The sequence below is a fragment of the Zalophus californianus genome, chromosome 11 (assembly GCF_009762305.2).
Source record: "Zalophus californianus isolate mZalCal1 chromosome 11, mZalCal1.pri.v2, whole genome shotgun sequence".
NCBI lineage: Eukaryota > Metazoa > Chordata > Mammalia > Carnivora > Otariidae > Zalophus > Zalophus californianus.
The window spans coordinates 102,843,124-102,857,128 of NC_045605.1; the positions used below are offsets into that span (position 1 = coordinate 102,843,124).

A 14,005-nucleotide genomic window follows, 5' to 3' on the forward strand; every position below is an offset into this window, starting at 1 on the left:
CTGCCTCCCCACTGCCTCCCCAGTACACCTGCCGCTTCACATGCATTCTGTAGCAAATGGCCCACTGTGTAGCAGGCCCCTGCCGGAGCTGGACACTGCTCCTGTCAGCACTCAGCCAGAGAGTCAGAACCAGAGGGAGACACACAGGAGGCTGACTGCAAGGAACTGGCTCCCGCAGTTTGGGGGCTGGGGCGGCAAGCACATAGTGGGTAGGCCGCGCTGGGGCTCCCGGGCGCCGTCCGCAGCTGCCCTCCACGGCTGGAGCGTCTTCTCCATGAGGGAAGCTTCACTTCTGTGCTTCAAGCCTTGCATTGACCGAATTGGGCCCGTCCGGACCGTCCAGGAACATCTCCCTTACCTACTGGTCCCACGATTACGGGTGCAATCACATCGGCAAAATACCTCCCAGCATCATCTAGATTGGTGTCTGAATAACTGGGAACTTGAAACAGAGGTGAAAAGGCCCTCCTGCGGGGTGGCTCTGGGCAGTGAAAGTAAACACAGTGACCTCAGGACCGACAGGGAGGGTGTCCTGGGAACAGGGGGGTGGGGCAGTTAGGGAGGAGCTGCAGGAGGACGGGCTGTCTGTCTGTCTGCGCTGGGCCTCAGAGGGAGGAAGGTGCTCCTGGTGGCAGGAACAGCCCGGGCGAAGGCATGTGACAAGGGAAACAGGAAGCAGTTATGAAATTACAAATGGAATTTCCAAATACAGGAAACCCCCCCACACACACACACATACAGGGGTCAGCATCCTCAGTCAGCAGGTAAGATAAAAATCATTGCTATGGACTGAATGTCCGTGCCCCGCCCCGCCACGCACCCCTAGATTCCTATGTTGAAACCCTGATCCTCAGTGTGGGGGTGTTAGGGGGTGGGGCCTTTGGAAGGAAATTAGGCCCCAAGGGTCGTAGGGTCTTCGCGACTGGGATGGGTGTCCTTGGAAGAGGCAGAGGAGAGCTCACTCCTGTCTCGGCTCCCAGCCACGTGAAGATTTGATGAGAAGCAGACACTGGCAGGCCAGGAGGGGGGCCCTCCCCAGAACCCAACCACGTCAGCACCCTGGACTGCCAGCCTCCGGAGCTGTGAGAGATAAATATTTGCTGTGGGAGCCACCCGGCCTGAGCAGACTAAGACAGTCTTAGTCACGGGGTCAAAAAGTTCAATAATACAAAACAGGCCAACTGAGGGGGCAGCACGTTCCATCCCACGGAGGCTCACTCCGGGGCGTCTGCTCACGGAGGCCAATATTGCCAAGGTTGGGAAACCGTGCTAGAATGAAGCCTGGGCTTCCAGAGGGTGCTGTAGGCCATAGGGAGCCACTGATTTATGTTCTGGGAAGATCTCTCTGAGACCATCGTATGCAAAGTCTGGAGAATTCCCTGCCTCAGTGGGAGCCAGCCATTACGCCTCTGGCTCATCTGCTCCGGTACAAGCCCCTGTGCCTGGCTCTCAAGGCTTCAAGGCTTGGTAACTGGGAGCTTCTTGCCTCTTCAGTCCTGCGAAGGGTGGGTCGGGACTCTCCCCAAAGTCAGTCTCCCGCCCTGCTCAGAGAGGCTAAGTGACTTGCCTAGGGTGGCACAGCAGGCTTGAGGCAGAGCGGAGTCAGGCTGCGTGTGGCCCTGACGGGGGGTGAGCCCTCAGACACTCTGCGGGGCCTCACTGGCCAGCAAAGCCGGGGCCAGCCCACCTGGACAGGTAGGAGTGTGCAGCTCCGTGGGGATGCGGGAAGGTGACAGTGCAGATAGCTGAGGAAAGAAGAGCAACACAGGGGGTCGCTGGGTGCGCAGAGGAGCATGGGGCACCTGCGGGGCGCAAGAGCAGCTGTGGGCTGAAGACCGCAACACGGGAGGGCAAAAAAGGCCCAAGAAGAGTGTGCCTGAGTGTCTGGTGTGTGTATGTGTGTGGCGGGGGGAGGGTGCCTGTGGGCGTGCCTTGCCCCGTCGCTGCCCCTCTCCATCCCAAGCCGTGTTGGCGTGCGCCTACTCAAATACAGTAACTTCCTCGGAATGATTTCAGGGGAAGTTCCTGCACTGACCCACGTGACCCTCCCCTGTGGACTTAAAGGGGCATCGTGGGCAAGCGTTAGGGAACGTGATCAAAACAGACATGACCGTCAATGACCCAGGAGCTGGACCCCGGCACAAGGAGGCTCCTCACCCCACCGCTGTCCTTGGAATGTGGGTTCCATTTGACCTTCCTGCCCCCAGAAGCTGCTCCAAGGCCACAGCCTTGAGGTGCGATGTGATGAGAACACCTGCACGTTGTACGTGACTCAGTCCAGTTAGGGCCTCCTGATAAACTTCTAAGATTTGGAGGGTGGGTGTGCCGCCCAAGGCAAGCCTCATCTGTAAGTTCTCTTTGCTGGTGTTAAAATTATCACCCACCAACCTGGAGTGGGCTGCCTCTTTCTTGGGCCTCCCCCTGCTCCTTGCACATGAGAAAGCTCCCCAGAGGGTAGTGAACCTGCAGCTAGTAAAACATTCTTTTTTTTTTTTTTTTTTTTTTTTTTTTACTCGTCTTGAGTTAAATCTGGCTGATAGGGAAAGAGAGTATCTTTTATCAGTCAGGACTGGGGGTCTGCTCAGCTTCACTGGGTCACGTAGAAAGTTCAGGGATTCATCCTTGGAATAGTGGCTCCTGCCCAAGTGTCCACCGAGATGCTGCCGACCCCCGAGATGCCCCTCACGCCCTCAGTGTGGGGTGGGCTTGCCCTGCGAGCCTCTCCCCCCACTGCCCTGCAGGCTGGGGTGCTGGGGATCTGTCCCTGGGTGGCCACCGTCCCTGAACCCTCACACCACCTCCCTTGTCCCCAGACCTGCCATCTCCCCCAGGAAGAGCCACTGGAACTTCCTAGCCGGGCACCCAGCCCTCCCTCCCTCCTCCAGCCCCCTTCAGACGGCTCCATCTGATGGGTCAAACCTGCCCCCAGAGATCCTCGTGGAAGCATGTTCAGGGCAGCGCTTGAAACTCCAAGTTGCTCTTATGCCCCTGTTCTCTCTTCACTCTGTCGGAGAGAAGAGCCTGGACCTCTCCCTGGACCTCTCCGAAGACGTGTCTGTCCTTTCCAGGGGGCAGGAATGAGGCTGCAGTCTGGAGGATGCAGGAGAAAGGCACAGTCCGTCTCTCCCGCAGGTCACCCTGCCCCGTCCCCCTGGCCTGAGAAGCGGTCCTACCCACCTCTCCCTCTCTGTGTTGGCCGTGGGGAAGCCCTGGCCCCTGCCCGTGGCCTTCAGACAGCAAGGTGCAGGGTCGGGGCGAGCCCTACGTCCAGTACCCCCATTGTTCCAGTGCTGCAGAGGAGAAGCTGAGGCCCGCGAGTGTGAGGGGGCTGCTCCAGGCCCCCGTCCGGCAGGCTTGGGGCAGAGCGACACCGTCCAGCCTCAGCCTGCTGCCCTCCCTGTGGTCAGGCCTGTCCCCTCTCTGCGTCCTGTGGCCACTGCCGCTTGCTTTCTGTACCACGTTTTTGCTTCCATTCCAAATCCTGGAAAGACTGCTTCAGAGCAGTTCCCAGGGCCAGACCCTCTGTCTCATCCAGGGGGACATGGCTGAGGGGGTTTGGAGGAGGAAGGGAACAGAGGGCTCCGCAGCGGCCACATTGATCTGGGCCCCTGTCACCTGTGATTCCAGAGGACAGCTGACCAGCCCCAGACGAGTGGCTGCTCTCTGGAGGAGAGGGGGAAAGTCTGGGGGAGGTCTCTGAGGCCATGGCTGTTAGAATCGCACCAGCCTCCTCTCCCTTCCAGAACTGTCTTGCTCCGGCCACATCTGGTATCCCTCCAAAATGCCCTGTGTCTCTACTGCGCTGTCTGGTTCTTCTGCCTGGAAAGCTCCCAGGCCCACATACTCCTCCACGGAGCCTGCCCCCACCCAACCCACACACACTCCTCATCCCCCACCGCACACTGGCTCGCATGGTGGCTCTTCATTTTTAAGGGTCTCAAACTCACAGCTCTTCAGGAGCCAAATAAGTGGCATAAATGAAGAAAGAAAGCGTAAGTCAAGAAGAAATGAGGTTTCCCTCCTAAAGTCACTTACTTTGAAAACAATTAGGTTAAGACCTTGTTAGTCAGACAAGCCCCACGAATCAGGGAGCTACGTCCAGGCCCACAGACGCTTGCCCCTTGGTCTGTGGGCATCTTGCCCACTGGACCGCAAGCTCCTTCAAGTGGGGGGTCTGTCGCTGTCTGTATAAGAACCCAGACCACAAGAGTGGGACACCACTCTCACCAAATCTCGGCTGTGGTCTGGGTACCGATTAGAAGCCCCGGAGGGTGACGGAGCCTTGTTGGCAGAGTTACTTAATTTCCAAACTGATGTCTTGGCTCCCCTGGGAACTCTCTGCTCCCCTTCCTCGGCACCCATCCCCTGGGAGCACTGCAGCGACCTGGCCAGCCTCCCTGCTCCCCAGGCATCTCCAGTTGCACATGCAGTAAGATCTTTATTCTTCTCTGTCTCTGTGGTAGCACGAGCCAGGGGAGCTCCTTGGCGCCCCAGAGATGGGCACGGGGCTGACAGCATCACACAGAACTCTGACAATGCTAATCATTCCAACCCAAACCCGTTATTTTACAAACGGGGAAACTGAGACCCAGGGAAGGGATTAACCCATAGCATGTTAGCGGCAGAGCTGACTTGAACTTCATTATCGGACTTGAACTCATTATTGATCCCCCAACAAGCCCCTGGGGACCAGACACCGGGGCTTATCTCTCCATGTTTCTTCCGGAGATAGCACAGGAAGGAAATCCCAGCAAACGCCTATTCTCTGTGAACCTTTGTCAGCATCCCTTGGGTTCCTGAAACACTCCATCTTTGTCCCTTTCCTCATAATGGACACGTGGCACTCACAGGGTACCTTCTCCTGCCCTGAGATTCTCCTGGATCCTCTACCCTATTTATTAATCACCTTTGGGGGCCAATCATTTTCTAAGAAGATTGGCCAATCTCTTCGTTTTTAAAGTGAATCCGGGCAGTTGCTGTTCCGGAGGTGTTAACTCTGCTAGACTGGGACCTATTGGGATATTTCCAACTTTGTATCCCTGGCACTTGATAAATATGTTGGAATTAAAGTGACATCTGCTAACTTTGTCCTCCTCTCGGCCGGTGTCTGGGGAAGCCTGAAGGAGGGAACAGCCGTGTGGCTGGGGTTTGGCTCAGGCCCCCTCCCCAACTTGGATGGGCAGAGTGGAGCCGGCAGGATCTGATTCAGCACCCACGGGGGCCGGGCAGGAGGATATCCTCCCTGCACACAGATGAGGAAGCCAAGCATCAGAGGGGCAACATTCCTGGTCACAAGGGAGCATATTTATTGGAATCCCAGTGCGGCTCTTAGAACACTCACTGGTTAACTCAGCTGAGCCCCAGTCCTGCTGAAAGCTTATGTCTTAGTTGGGCTGCTACAACAGAAATACCATAGATTGAGTGGTTTAACCTACAGACATGTATTTCTCCCCGTTCTGGAGGCTGGAAGTCCAAGATCCAGGGGCTGGCCAGTTCAATGTCTGGTAAGAGCCCTCTTTCTGGTTCATAGACTGTCTTCTTGCTGTGTCCTCACATGACAGAAGGAGTGAGGGAGCTTGCTAGAGCCTCTTTCATAAGGGCATTAATCCCATTCATGAGGGCAGAGCACCTCCCAAAGGCCCCACTTCCAAATACCATCACATGAGGGGTCAGGTTTCAACACATGAATTTTGGGGAGACACATACATTCAGTGTACGGCACTTAGATTCTGTGGAAATACTGGCAGAGTCCAGGCAGGACCTGAGACATGGAGCATCTGGGTGGTGTAGTCGGTTGAGCACCTGACCCTTGATTTCGGCTCAGGTCATGATCTTGGGGTCATGAGATCAGGCCCTGCGTCGACTCTGCACTCAGCGGGGAGTTTCACCCTACGGGATCCTCTGGGACAGATATTGCCCTCCATTTTCGAGGTGAGGAAGCAGAGGGGCCAGCTGACTGGCTCAGATGTGGGAGTTGAGACATCAGTGCAGAAGCTCACGGCCAGGAGACCTCACTGGTCCGCAGCAACGCAGCGGGGGCCGGAGGCCCGGAGGGAGGGATGGATGGGCCGACGTTCTGCAAACTGGCCTGAGTGGAGGGACCACCTGTGGAAGGAGGGCGTTACTCAAGGCTGGGATTCCCACGCACCTCCCCAGGAGAGGCTGATTGGGGAGGCTAGGCCAGCAGTGAGGCCCCGGTGTTGGTGATTTTTTAGCAAGCACCCAGCTGATTGTTGTGATCGATCGAGACTGGGCAGCATCTCGTGGGAGCAGGAAAAAGGTAGCAGGTTGTCTGTCAAGGTGGCGTGAGCAGGGGCCAGGCACTGGGAGGCTGCAGGATGGGGCAGAGAAGGGGCCACGGTGGGCCGAGGGGAGGTGAGGAGGCACCCCGGCTGCTGATGGAGGGCCCCACGGTCAGGTAAATGCTCAGAGCTGCAGTTCTCAGACTCCAGGGGCCTCCCAGCTCTCTGTTCCTGAGCTCACTCATAACTTGAGGTGTTCTGGGTTTCTGTTTTTTTTTTATAATGTCCCCCACTTTTGCTAAGGGAGGCAGCATGAGGCAGTGGACTGAACACAGGATGTGGGGGCTCAGAAGGCACAGGTGCAAGTGTAGACCTCCCTATTTACGTCCGTCTGACCTGAGCAAAGTGGATGTGGTACTCCCAGCCCTACACAACTCAGGGGATGCTTAATAATTAAGCAGCGGAACCTACCCAGATAAGTGGTTCACGAGCTGTAGACACAGGTGTGAACTGTGGAGTTGGTGGTGTTATTAACTAGCCTGGCGGAGCAGGAAGGTAAAGGGCCAGGGGTAGCAGGAGATGGGAGGGGTGCCCTAAAGCAGGAAAAGCTCAGGGTCTGTAGCCAGCTGGCCTGATTCGGAGGCCAGCTCTGGTCTTTATTAACCATGTGATCCAGGCAAGCTAGTTCTGTCTCCCGAAAGCGAAATGGAGATTGGGCTTGACAAACTATAACTGTTTGCTGGTAAGCGTGAGCCCGGGGCGGGGGGTCAGTCCCAGGCCACACCCCGCCCCCACCCGTACCTGCATCCCTGCCCTCATCCCCCAGCCCCAGGCAGCAACTTCCGTGTGTTTTAATGTGTGTGTTTGTTTGTGAACTGTTCCAAGTGCAATATTTCATTTACACAGACGGCATTGTGACGGCTCGTTCTGTTTCTTTTTATTTCCTACTCAGCCCTGTTTAAGATGCATACCTATCACTCTCTGCAGACATGTAGCCCTTTGCTACTGCTACAAATGACACATTCACCCATGTGTTACCAATGACCTCTCCTGGCTATGAAGCTTTTCAGCTGGAGAAACAGGGACCCAGGAATGGGGATGTGCTCGGGAATGTTTTGCCTCATCCTCGGATGACCTATGTGTGTGCCCAGGTGCCCGGGGCGAGGATGTCTGAGCCGGCAGGCTCCAGGACCCCAGCTCCAACTCCCTCCGGCAAGCTGGAGGCAGCCCAGCCCCGAGCCCAGCTGCCGTCGGAAGCCGGCTCATCAGTGGTGACAAGCCGGGAGCAGCAGCGAGTGATATCCCCTGTCCCCGGGACCCCAGGGCTGCCGTGGCGGAGCCCAGAGGAGTCCTCCCTGCTGCCCCAGACCCCGGAGACTGCCCGCCTAAGCAGGGAGGACCTCTTCTTCCAGGGACAGCCAACCACCTTGGGAGTAAGTGGACCACTCAGTCCCCACAGACCCTCCCTCCAGGGTAGACCCAAAACAGCCACCACCAATCCCAGCAGCTATGTAGTGGGCAGGATTTATAGGGCCAAAGGCATATTCCGGTGAGAAAGTTAAAGGAGCAGGAAAATAAGACAGATCTGCAGGGTTGTCCCTGCATGGCCTCCAGCTCGGAAAAATAGGAAAGGCTGGGGCTGCCGTCACGTCCTGGAGGGTGGCAGGCCCAGAGCGAGCAGGGTGACATCCTCCTCGGGCCAGTCTGGGGTAAGAAGTCAGCTTCCCTCTGGTTCCCCTTGACTTTCCTTTTCTGATGTCCCACACCTGTCTGTGGCTCTCTCTACCACACCTGAGTGGGTCTTGGTCAGTGGTCAGCAAGTGTGAGCCGAGGGTGTCTGTCGGGCACGGATGTCAGAGTAGCAGCTGAGCCCGATGGCTGAATCCCAAATCATGCGGTCACCGGTGGGGGCTCACTTACCTTGTTGCAATGGGCGGTGGAGGATAGAGCGAGCAGAGGGAGCGTGGGAGAAGCTGCCCCTCTTGGGTGATACTCAGAGATGCAGCATGTCGGAAGGCAAAGTCGCAGTGCTGCTCTCAGGGTCAAAGAAGCCTAGGAGGGGGCCGGTCACAGCTTGGAACAAATGACCACAAATTTGGGGCAATCAGCCTAGGAGGAGTCAACCCAGCATTCTGGAAGGCGAGGTTGAAACCACCAGGATGCTTACACAGATGTCATACATAGCGAGCAAGGAGCACAGACCTTGTGCTTGGGCACACACAAGCTCAGAGTCCAGCTTGGAGACCTCAGGCTAGGGACGCGCTTCCCATCTGCATCACAGTGACGAGGGTGCCAGCCTCCTGGGCTTCTGACAGCTTCATGATTGGATGCATAGAGTGCTTAGCACACTCGGAGCCTGGCCCCTTGGAGGTAACCCACATACTGATAATATCTCACGAAAGAGGACCAGGCTGGATGCCCAAGATGGTCCTAACCCAAGGCTTCAAGAGTTCTGCAAACCAGTGGTGCCCAGCTGGGGATGGGGGGCCCTGGCTCTGCCCCTAACTGGCTGGGTGATCTTGGCAAGGCACTCATTCTCTCCAGCGCCAAGTCAGGAGGTGGATGAGGAGGTTTGTCTAAGATCCCTTTGGGCAGTGACATCTGGACAAAGATTTGCTCAGCCCCACCACTTGAGTCCTTGAAAGAGCCCTTCCAGGGACCACCAGGGCTTTAGCTCACCTCCACCTATGCCCCACAGGCCCTGCAGATCCTTATTGGCTTGCTTCATATCAGCAGTGGAGGTATCCTGGTTGCTGCCCCAAAATTTGTGGAGTTTCCCACCACTTACTGGTACTTGCTGGCCGGTGGAGTGCTGGTGAGTACCCTGGAGACCCTGCCCAATGGCGGCCAGAGCCAGGCTTTCTAGTGGAGCCAGGGAAGGCTACGAGGAACTCTGCTCCCTCCCTGGGCCCTTGGGGAAGAGTTTGAGTCTGAAATGGGGGTGAGGACGCAGCATGTGAAACTGTCCTGAGCTCCAGGGGAAGCTCTCACTCACCCCGCCTCACACACCCATGCAGGGCTGGGTGACCCAAGGCCGGTAGCTGGGCTGCAGGGTGGTCAGCCAGAGGCTGCAGTTGCTTCACTACACGTGGGGTGAGGGAGGAAGGGAGTGGTGGAAAAGGGCCCCTGCCCCAACAGGTTTAGCCCAAGCAAGAAGAAAGGCAAGATTCGTGGGGTGGGGTGTGGGGGTCCCACATCTGGCACACAAGTCAAGAAATAGAGCCCCTGCTCTGGAAAAGCGCCCCCCCCCCCATGACTTCAAGTCAGACACCTGCTTTCTAGACCCAGATTTATCACTTCCCAGCCCCATGACTTAGGCTGAGACAAGGGAAGAAGCTGCCCTAGTCTCTTCACCTTCATATTAAGAGACTGGTCCTTCCCAAAAGTGTGGTGTCCAGACCAGAGGCCAGCATCTCCTGGGAGCCTGTTAGAAATGCAGAGTCTTGGCCCCACCCCAGACGAACTGAATCGGTTTTTTTGTTTTTTTTTTTTAAAGATTTTTGTTTTTATTTATTTATTGAGAGAGAGAGAGAATGGTAGAGAGAGAGCACGAGAGGGAAGACCGGTCAGAGGGAGAGGCAGACTCCCTGCTGAGCAGGGAGCCCGATGCGGGACTCGATCCCAGGACTCCAGGATCATGACCTGAGCCGAAGGCAGTCGCTTAACCAACTGAGCCACCCAGGCGCCCTCAGTCTGCGTTTTAACAAGTGCCTAGGCTACTCGTATGCTCCGATCGCTTGAGAAGTAGTGGATGAGGTACCTAGGAATCTTTAGTGGTCACCTTCTAGAATTCTGTCCTACCAAGCTCTGCAGAGCCTGGCGGGAGACCGTGTGCCCTTCTCTGTTGCCATAACCCTGTCCCTCCCTGTTAATTGGCCACATTGTGATGAGCCATAGATGTCCACCCTCAGGGTAAGTCCTTCACAGATGGCAAACTCCCCAGGGAACTTTCCAGCACAAGGGTCTTGCTGGGAGGGTGGGGCCACCCCAGGTTCTCGGGGGCCACGAGTCCTCCTGCCTCTCTGCAGTTCTTCATTACAGGCACGGCCACCCTGATCAGCACGGCAAACTGCACGATTCCCAAGGTGAGTTTCTCAGCCCCTGCCTCTACCTCCGGGTGCGACTCACCCTGGAAAACCTCCTAGGCAGGTGGATCCTCATGGGAGCCTTTCCACAAGATGGCAGGGAGAGTGGCCGTCAAAGTTGCCTGCCTTCTGTGAACACCTGATTACCCACCGATGCCTGTCAGGGGAAATGTGCCAGTCCTCCACACCAGCCACCACGTTGGCCCTGATGGGACAGGTGGAAGGCAGACCCATCTGGCATTAACCACGCTGGGCCCGCTGGGTCAGAACTTTGGAGGAGATTTGTCCCCTGAGAAGCCCCAGAGCCATGATTTTGAGTCTGGAGCACTGGGATGGTGCGCTCATTTCCTCGGCTGCCAGAATGGGGTAGCACACACTGGGGGGCTTGAAACACAACAGAAATTCATAGCCTGCCAAATCCGGAGGCCAGACACCCCAAATGCCAAGGTGGTGGCAGGCTCACGTTCTCTCTGAGGCTCTGGGGGAGAATCCTTCCTTGCCTCTCCTGAGTTCCCAGTGGGGGCTGGCACTTCCTGTCTTCCCCTGGCTTGGCACAGCACTTCCTTCCCCTCTGCCTCCTTCATCAGGGGGCATTCCCTGGTGTCTCCGCCTTTCCCATAAGGACACCAGTCGTACTGGATTAAGGACTCACCCTCATCAAGTATGACCTCATTTTAACCTGATTACATTGGCAGAGACCGTATTTCCAAATAGATCCCCATCGCGTTCATAGGAAAGAGGGGCCATATGTGGGCCATGGGCACCGAGCGGTCCTCTAGGGCCAGCAGTGGCTCTTGGTATCTGTGGCCCATGGGGTTCCACAGTCAGAGCAGAAATGCCTTTCTTACCTCTAGTAATCAGCTCCTAGTCCCCCCAGGGCAGGTCAACAGTTGTCCCCAGAGCAAAAGCCCATGAAGGAAGCCTGTGCTATGTGGCACGTGAGGCCAGCACCCTCCCCTGCCGGCCAGGTGGTGACTGACGCTCTGATCTCCTGGGCAGATGAAGGTCAGCACAGGGATGAACGTGGTCAGCTTGCTGTGCTCCAGCCTCGGGATATGCACCTTCGTGGTGGAGCTGACTGCCGGCAGCAGGTACGCCCAGGTGAGTGCCTCCGCCCCAACAGGCAGGGCCAGTAGAGGGACCAGAGAACAGGCACCTGCCCTTTTGTGCACCGTGGAATCCTGGAAACCACTCCCCAGAGTTACTGGTTACCAAAGCTGGAACTGGGGAATGGGATTGAATGCTTTATCCATTAGCTCAAGCTCACATACCTACAGAGTGCAGGAGGCAGAACTTGACCCAGATCTGTCCGCTCTGGGCTTTACCCAGGTAACTGGGCTTCACCAGTGTGTGTCTCCTTCTCCTGATTGGGGTCCAGGGCAGATCAGCAGGTTGACCCACAGATACATCGTGCGGTCACCACCATGGCCCCCCACGTGGCAAGAACAGAGGGTGGGAACACTGGTTGCAGTCCTGTCTGCTTATGTCCTAGGAAAGGACCGGGCAGGACCAGGCCACTCTTCACAGTGGGGTCCAACACACCACGTGGGTGCGGGAGGCAGAAACACACCATCCGCTGCTGCCCTGTCCTGACCCTACTGCCCATAACCCCAGACCTTCCCCCGCAGTCCCAAGACTCCCCATCCTGCCTGTGACCTCCAGTGTACCGGAATCTTCACATGGCCCCATCCACGCTTTCCTTGCCAGGAAAGTACAAATTATTCCTCCTACCCCCTGCCCCAGACCCTTGTGTACTGCATCCGCCTTCCCTCTCTCCTCCGTCCTTCCTGTCTTCCTAAGTCCCGAGACCCCGCAGCTCTAACTGTGCTCCTCCCTCTCTCCCCTTCCACAGCCAAGAATCTCTCACTGTCTACACCACCTCACCTCCCATCCGCTCCCCAGCTCTGGTATGGAGGTCACCAGGGATCTACTGCCAAATACACTGGGGACACTACCCTTTTTGCTGTGGGAATGCTGAGTGGCTGATCACGTGGGATTTGGAACTGGACAGCTTTAACTTACCAGCTGGGTGGCTTTGTTTTTCTCTTTCTTTTTCTTCTTTTCTTTTCTTTTTTTTTTTTTTAAGATTTTATCTATTTATTTGACAGAGAGAGACACAGAAAGAGAGGGAACACAAGCAGGGGGAGAGAGAGAGGGAGAAGCAGGCTTCCCGCCGAGCAGGGAGCCCGATGCGGGGCTCGATCCCAGGACCCCGGGATCATGACCTGAGCCGAAGGCAGACACTTAACAACTGAGCTGCCAGGCGCCCCTTTCTTCTTTCTTTTCTTTCCTTCCTTCTTTTTTTTTTTTTGACTTTTTAATCACTTTATTTTTTTTCTTTCAAATTCATATTTAAATTCTAGTTGGTTAACATATACTATAATATTGGTTTCAGGAGTAGAATTTAGAGATTCGTCACTTACAGTACCTGATGCTCTTCCTAACAAGCGTGTGGCTCTGTTTTTCTGAACCCCTCTTTCATCCTCTGTGAAATGGGGCTAAAAATAGCATCTACCCCAGAAAGTGATTGGGGTTTAAATGAACACGTAGCAGGTGCTCAGTCGATGGCTGATGACTGCCCCCTCCTTGGAAGCTTCTCTTCCTTTACCCATCCCCATACCAGTCTTCAGCCCAGTGCCGAGTGCGTGCTTTCCTGGTCTGACTCCCAGGGGTGCAGACTGAGGGCCCTCCTGCTGCCGGTTTCCCAGGTGCCCCACAAGAGTCTCCTGGTCCTGCTGCTGCTCTCCTCCATCCTGGAGCTGGGCATCACTTCCTTGACCACCTTCCTGGGCCTCCGAGCCACCTTCTGCTACACGTGGCCAGTGAGATCTCGGCGGGACAGGACAGGAGCACCTTCACCCTGTCCCCAGAGCCTGGATGGGGTAAGCAAAAGGAGGAGGGACAACATGAGCATTGGGGTGGGGGGAGGGGACAGACACCTCTCCCCTGTACCCAGTGTGCAGTGGCCGGGGTGAGCCCCACTGACTCTATACTGGGGGGCTTCCGTGCAGTGGCTGTAGTGAGCCCCACTGGTCTACACTGAGAGGGGGGGCTCCTGTGCAGGGGCCAGGGCGAGTCCCTCTGGATCTACACTGGGGGGCTCTGTGCAAGGCCAGGTGAGCCCCTCTGGATCTACACTGGGGGGCTCTGTGCAAGGCCAGGTGAGCCCCTCTGGATCTACACTGGGGGGCTCTGTGCAGGGGCCAGAGCGAGTCCCTCTGGATCTACACTGGGGGGCTCTGTGCAAGGCCAGGTGAGCCCCTCTGGATCTACACTGGGGGGCTCTGTGCAAGGCCAGGTGAGCCCCTCTGGATCTACACTGGGGGGCTCTGTGCAAGGCCAGGTGAGCCCCTCTGGATCTACACTGGGGGGCCTCTGTGCAAGGCCAGGGTGAGCCCCACTGGTCTATACTGGGTGGGGGGGCTCTATGCAGGGGCCAGGGCGAGCCCCTCTGGATCTAAGCTGGGGATGCTGCTCTGGGGATTCCTCCAGGGTGATGCCTCTGGGAAGCTGAGTCTCTGCTGTAGAGGATGCCTACAACAGCTCATGCCCCTGGCCCTCATGACAGGCCTCCAGGGGGCAGGAAAGGGATTATGATGCCCGTGCCTCAGTTGAGAGTGAGGCTCTGAGTCTGAGGTCACAGCCAGCTCTAGAATCCAGATATGGCTGCTGGGCAAC

The 14,005-nt window shown here is 56.6% G+C and overlaps 2 protein-coding genes across 3 annotated transcripts in view; both read left to right on the forward strand.

The window, feature by feature from the left end:
• Window positions 1-8,996, forward strand: part of MS4A10 (membrane spanning 4-domains A10) — a 25,932-nt gene extending 16,936 nt beyond the window's left edge. The window contains exon 9 of one of the 2 annotated variants that reach the window (XR_003517473.2): window positions 8,941-8,996. The gene's annotated coding sequence lies outside the window, so the exon portion shown is untranslated. Of the gene's footprint in view, window positions 1-2,016; window positions 2,336-8,940 lie in introns of those variants that run through there. The other variant, XR_003517474.2, reaches the window with a different exon arrangement.
• Window positions 7,409-13,347, forward strand: LOC113914471 (membrane-spanning 4-domains subfamily A member 15-like). The gene is made up of 6 exons (XM_027579713.2): window positions 7,409-7,675; window positions 8,941-9,057; window positions 10,271-10,327; window positions 11,327-11,428; window positions 13,036-13,149; window positions 13,339-13,347. The coding sequence occupies exons 1-6, from the start codon at window positions 7,409-7,411 to the stop codon at window positions 13,345-13,347; spliced, it is 666 nt and encodes a 221-aa protein (XP_027435514.2).
• The last annotated feature ends 658 nt before the right edge of the window (window positions 13,348-14,005 follow it).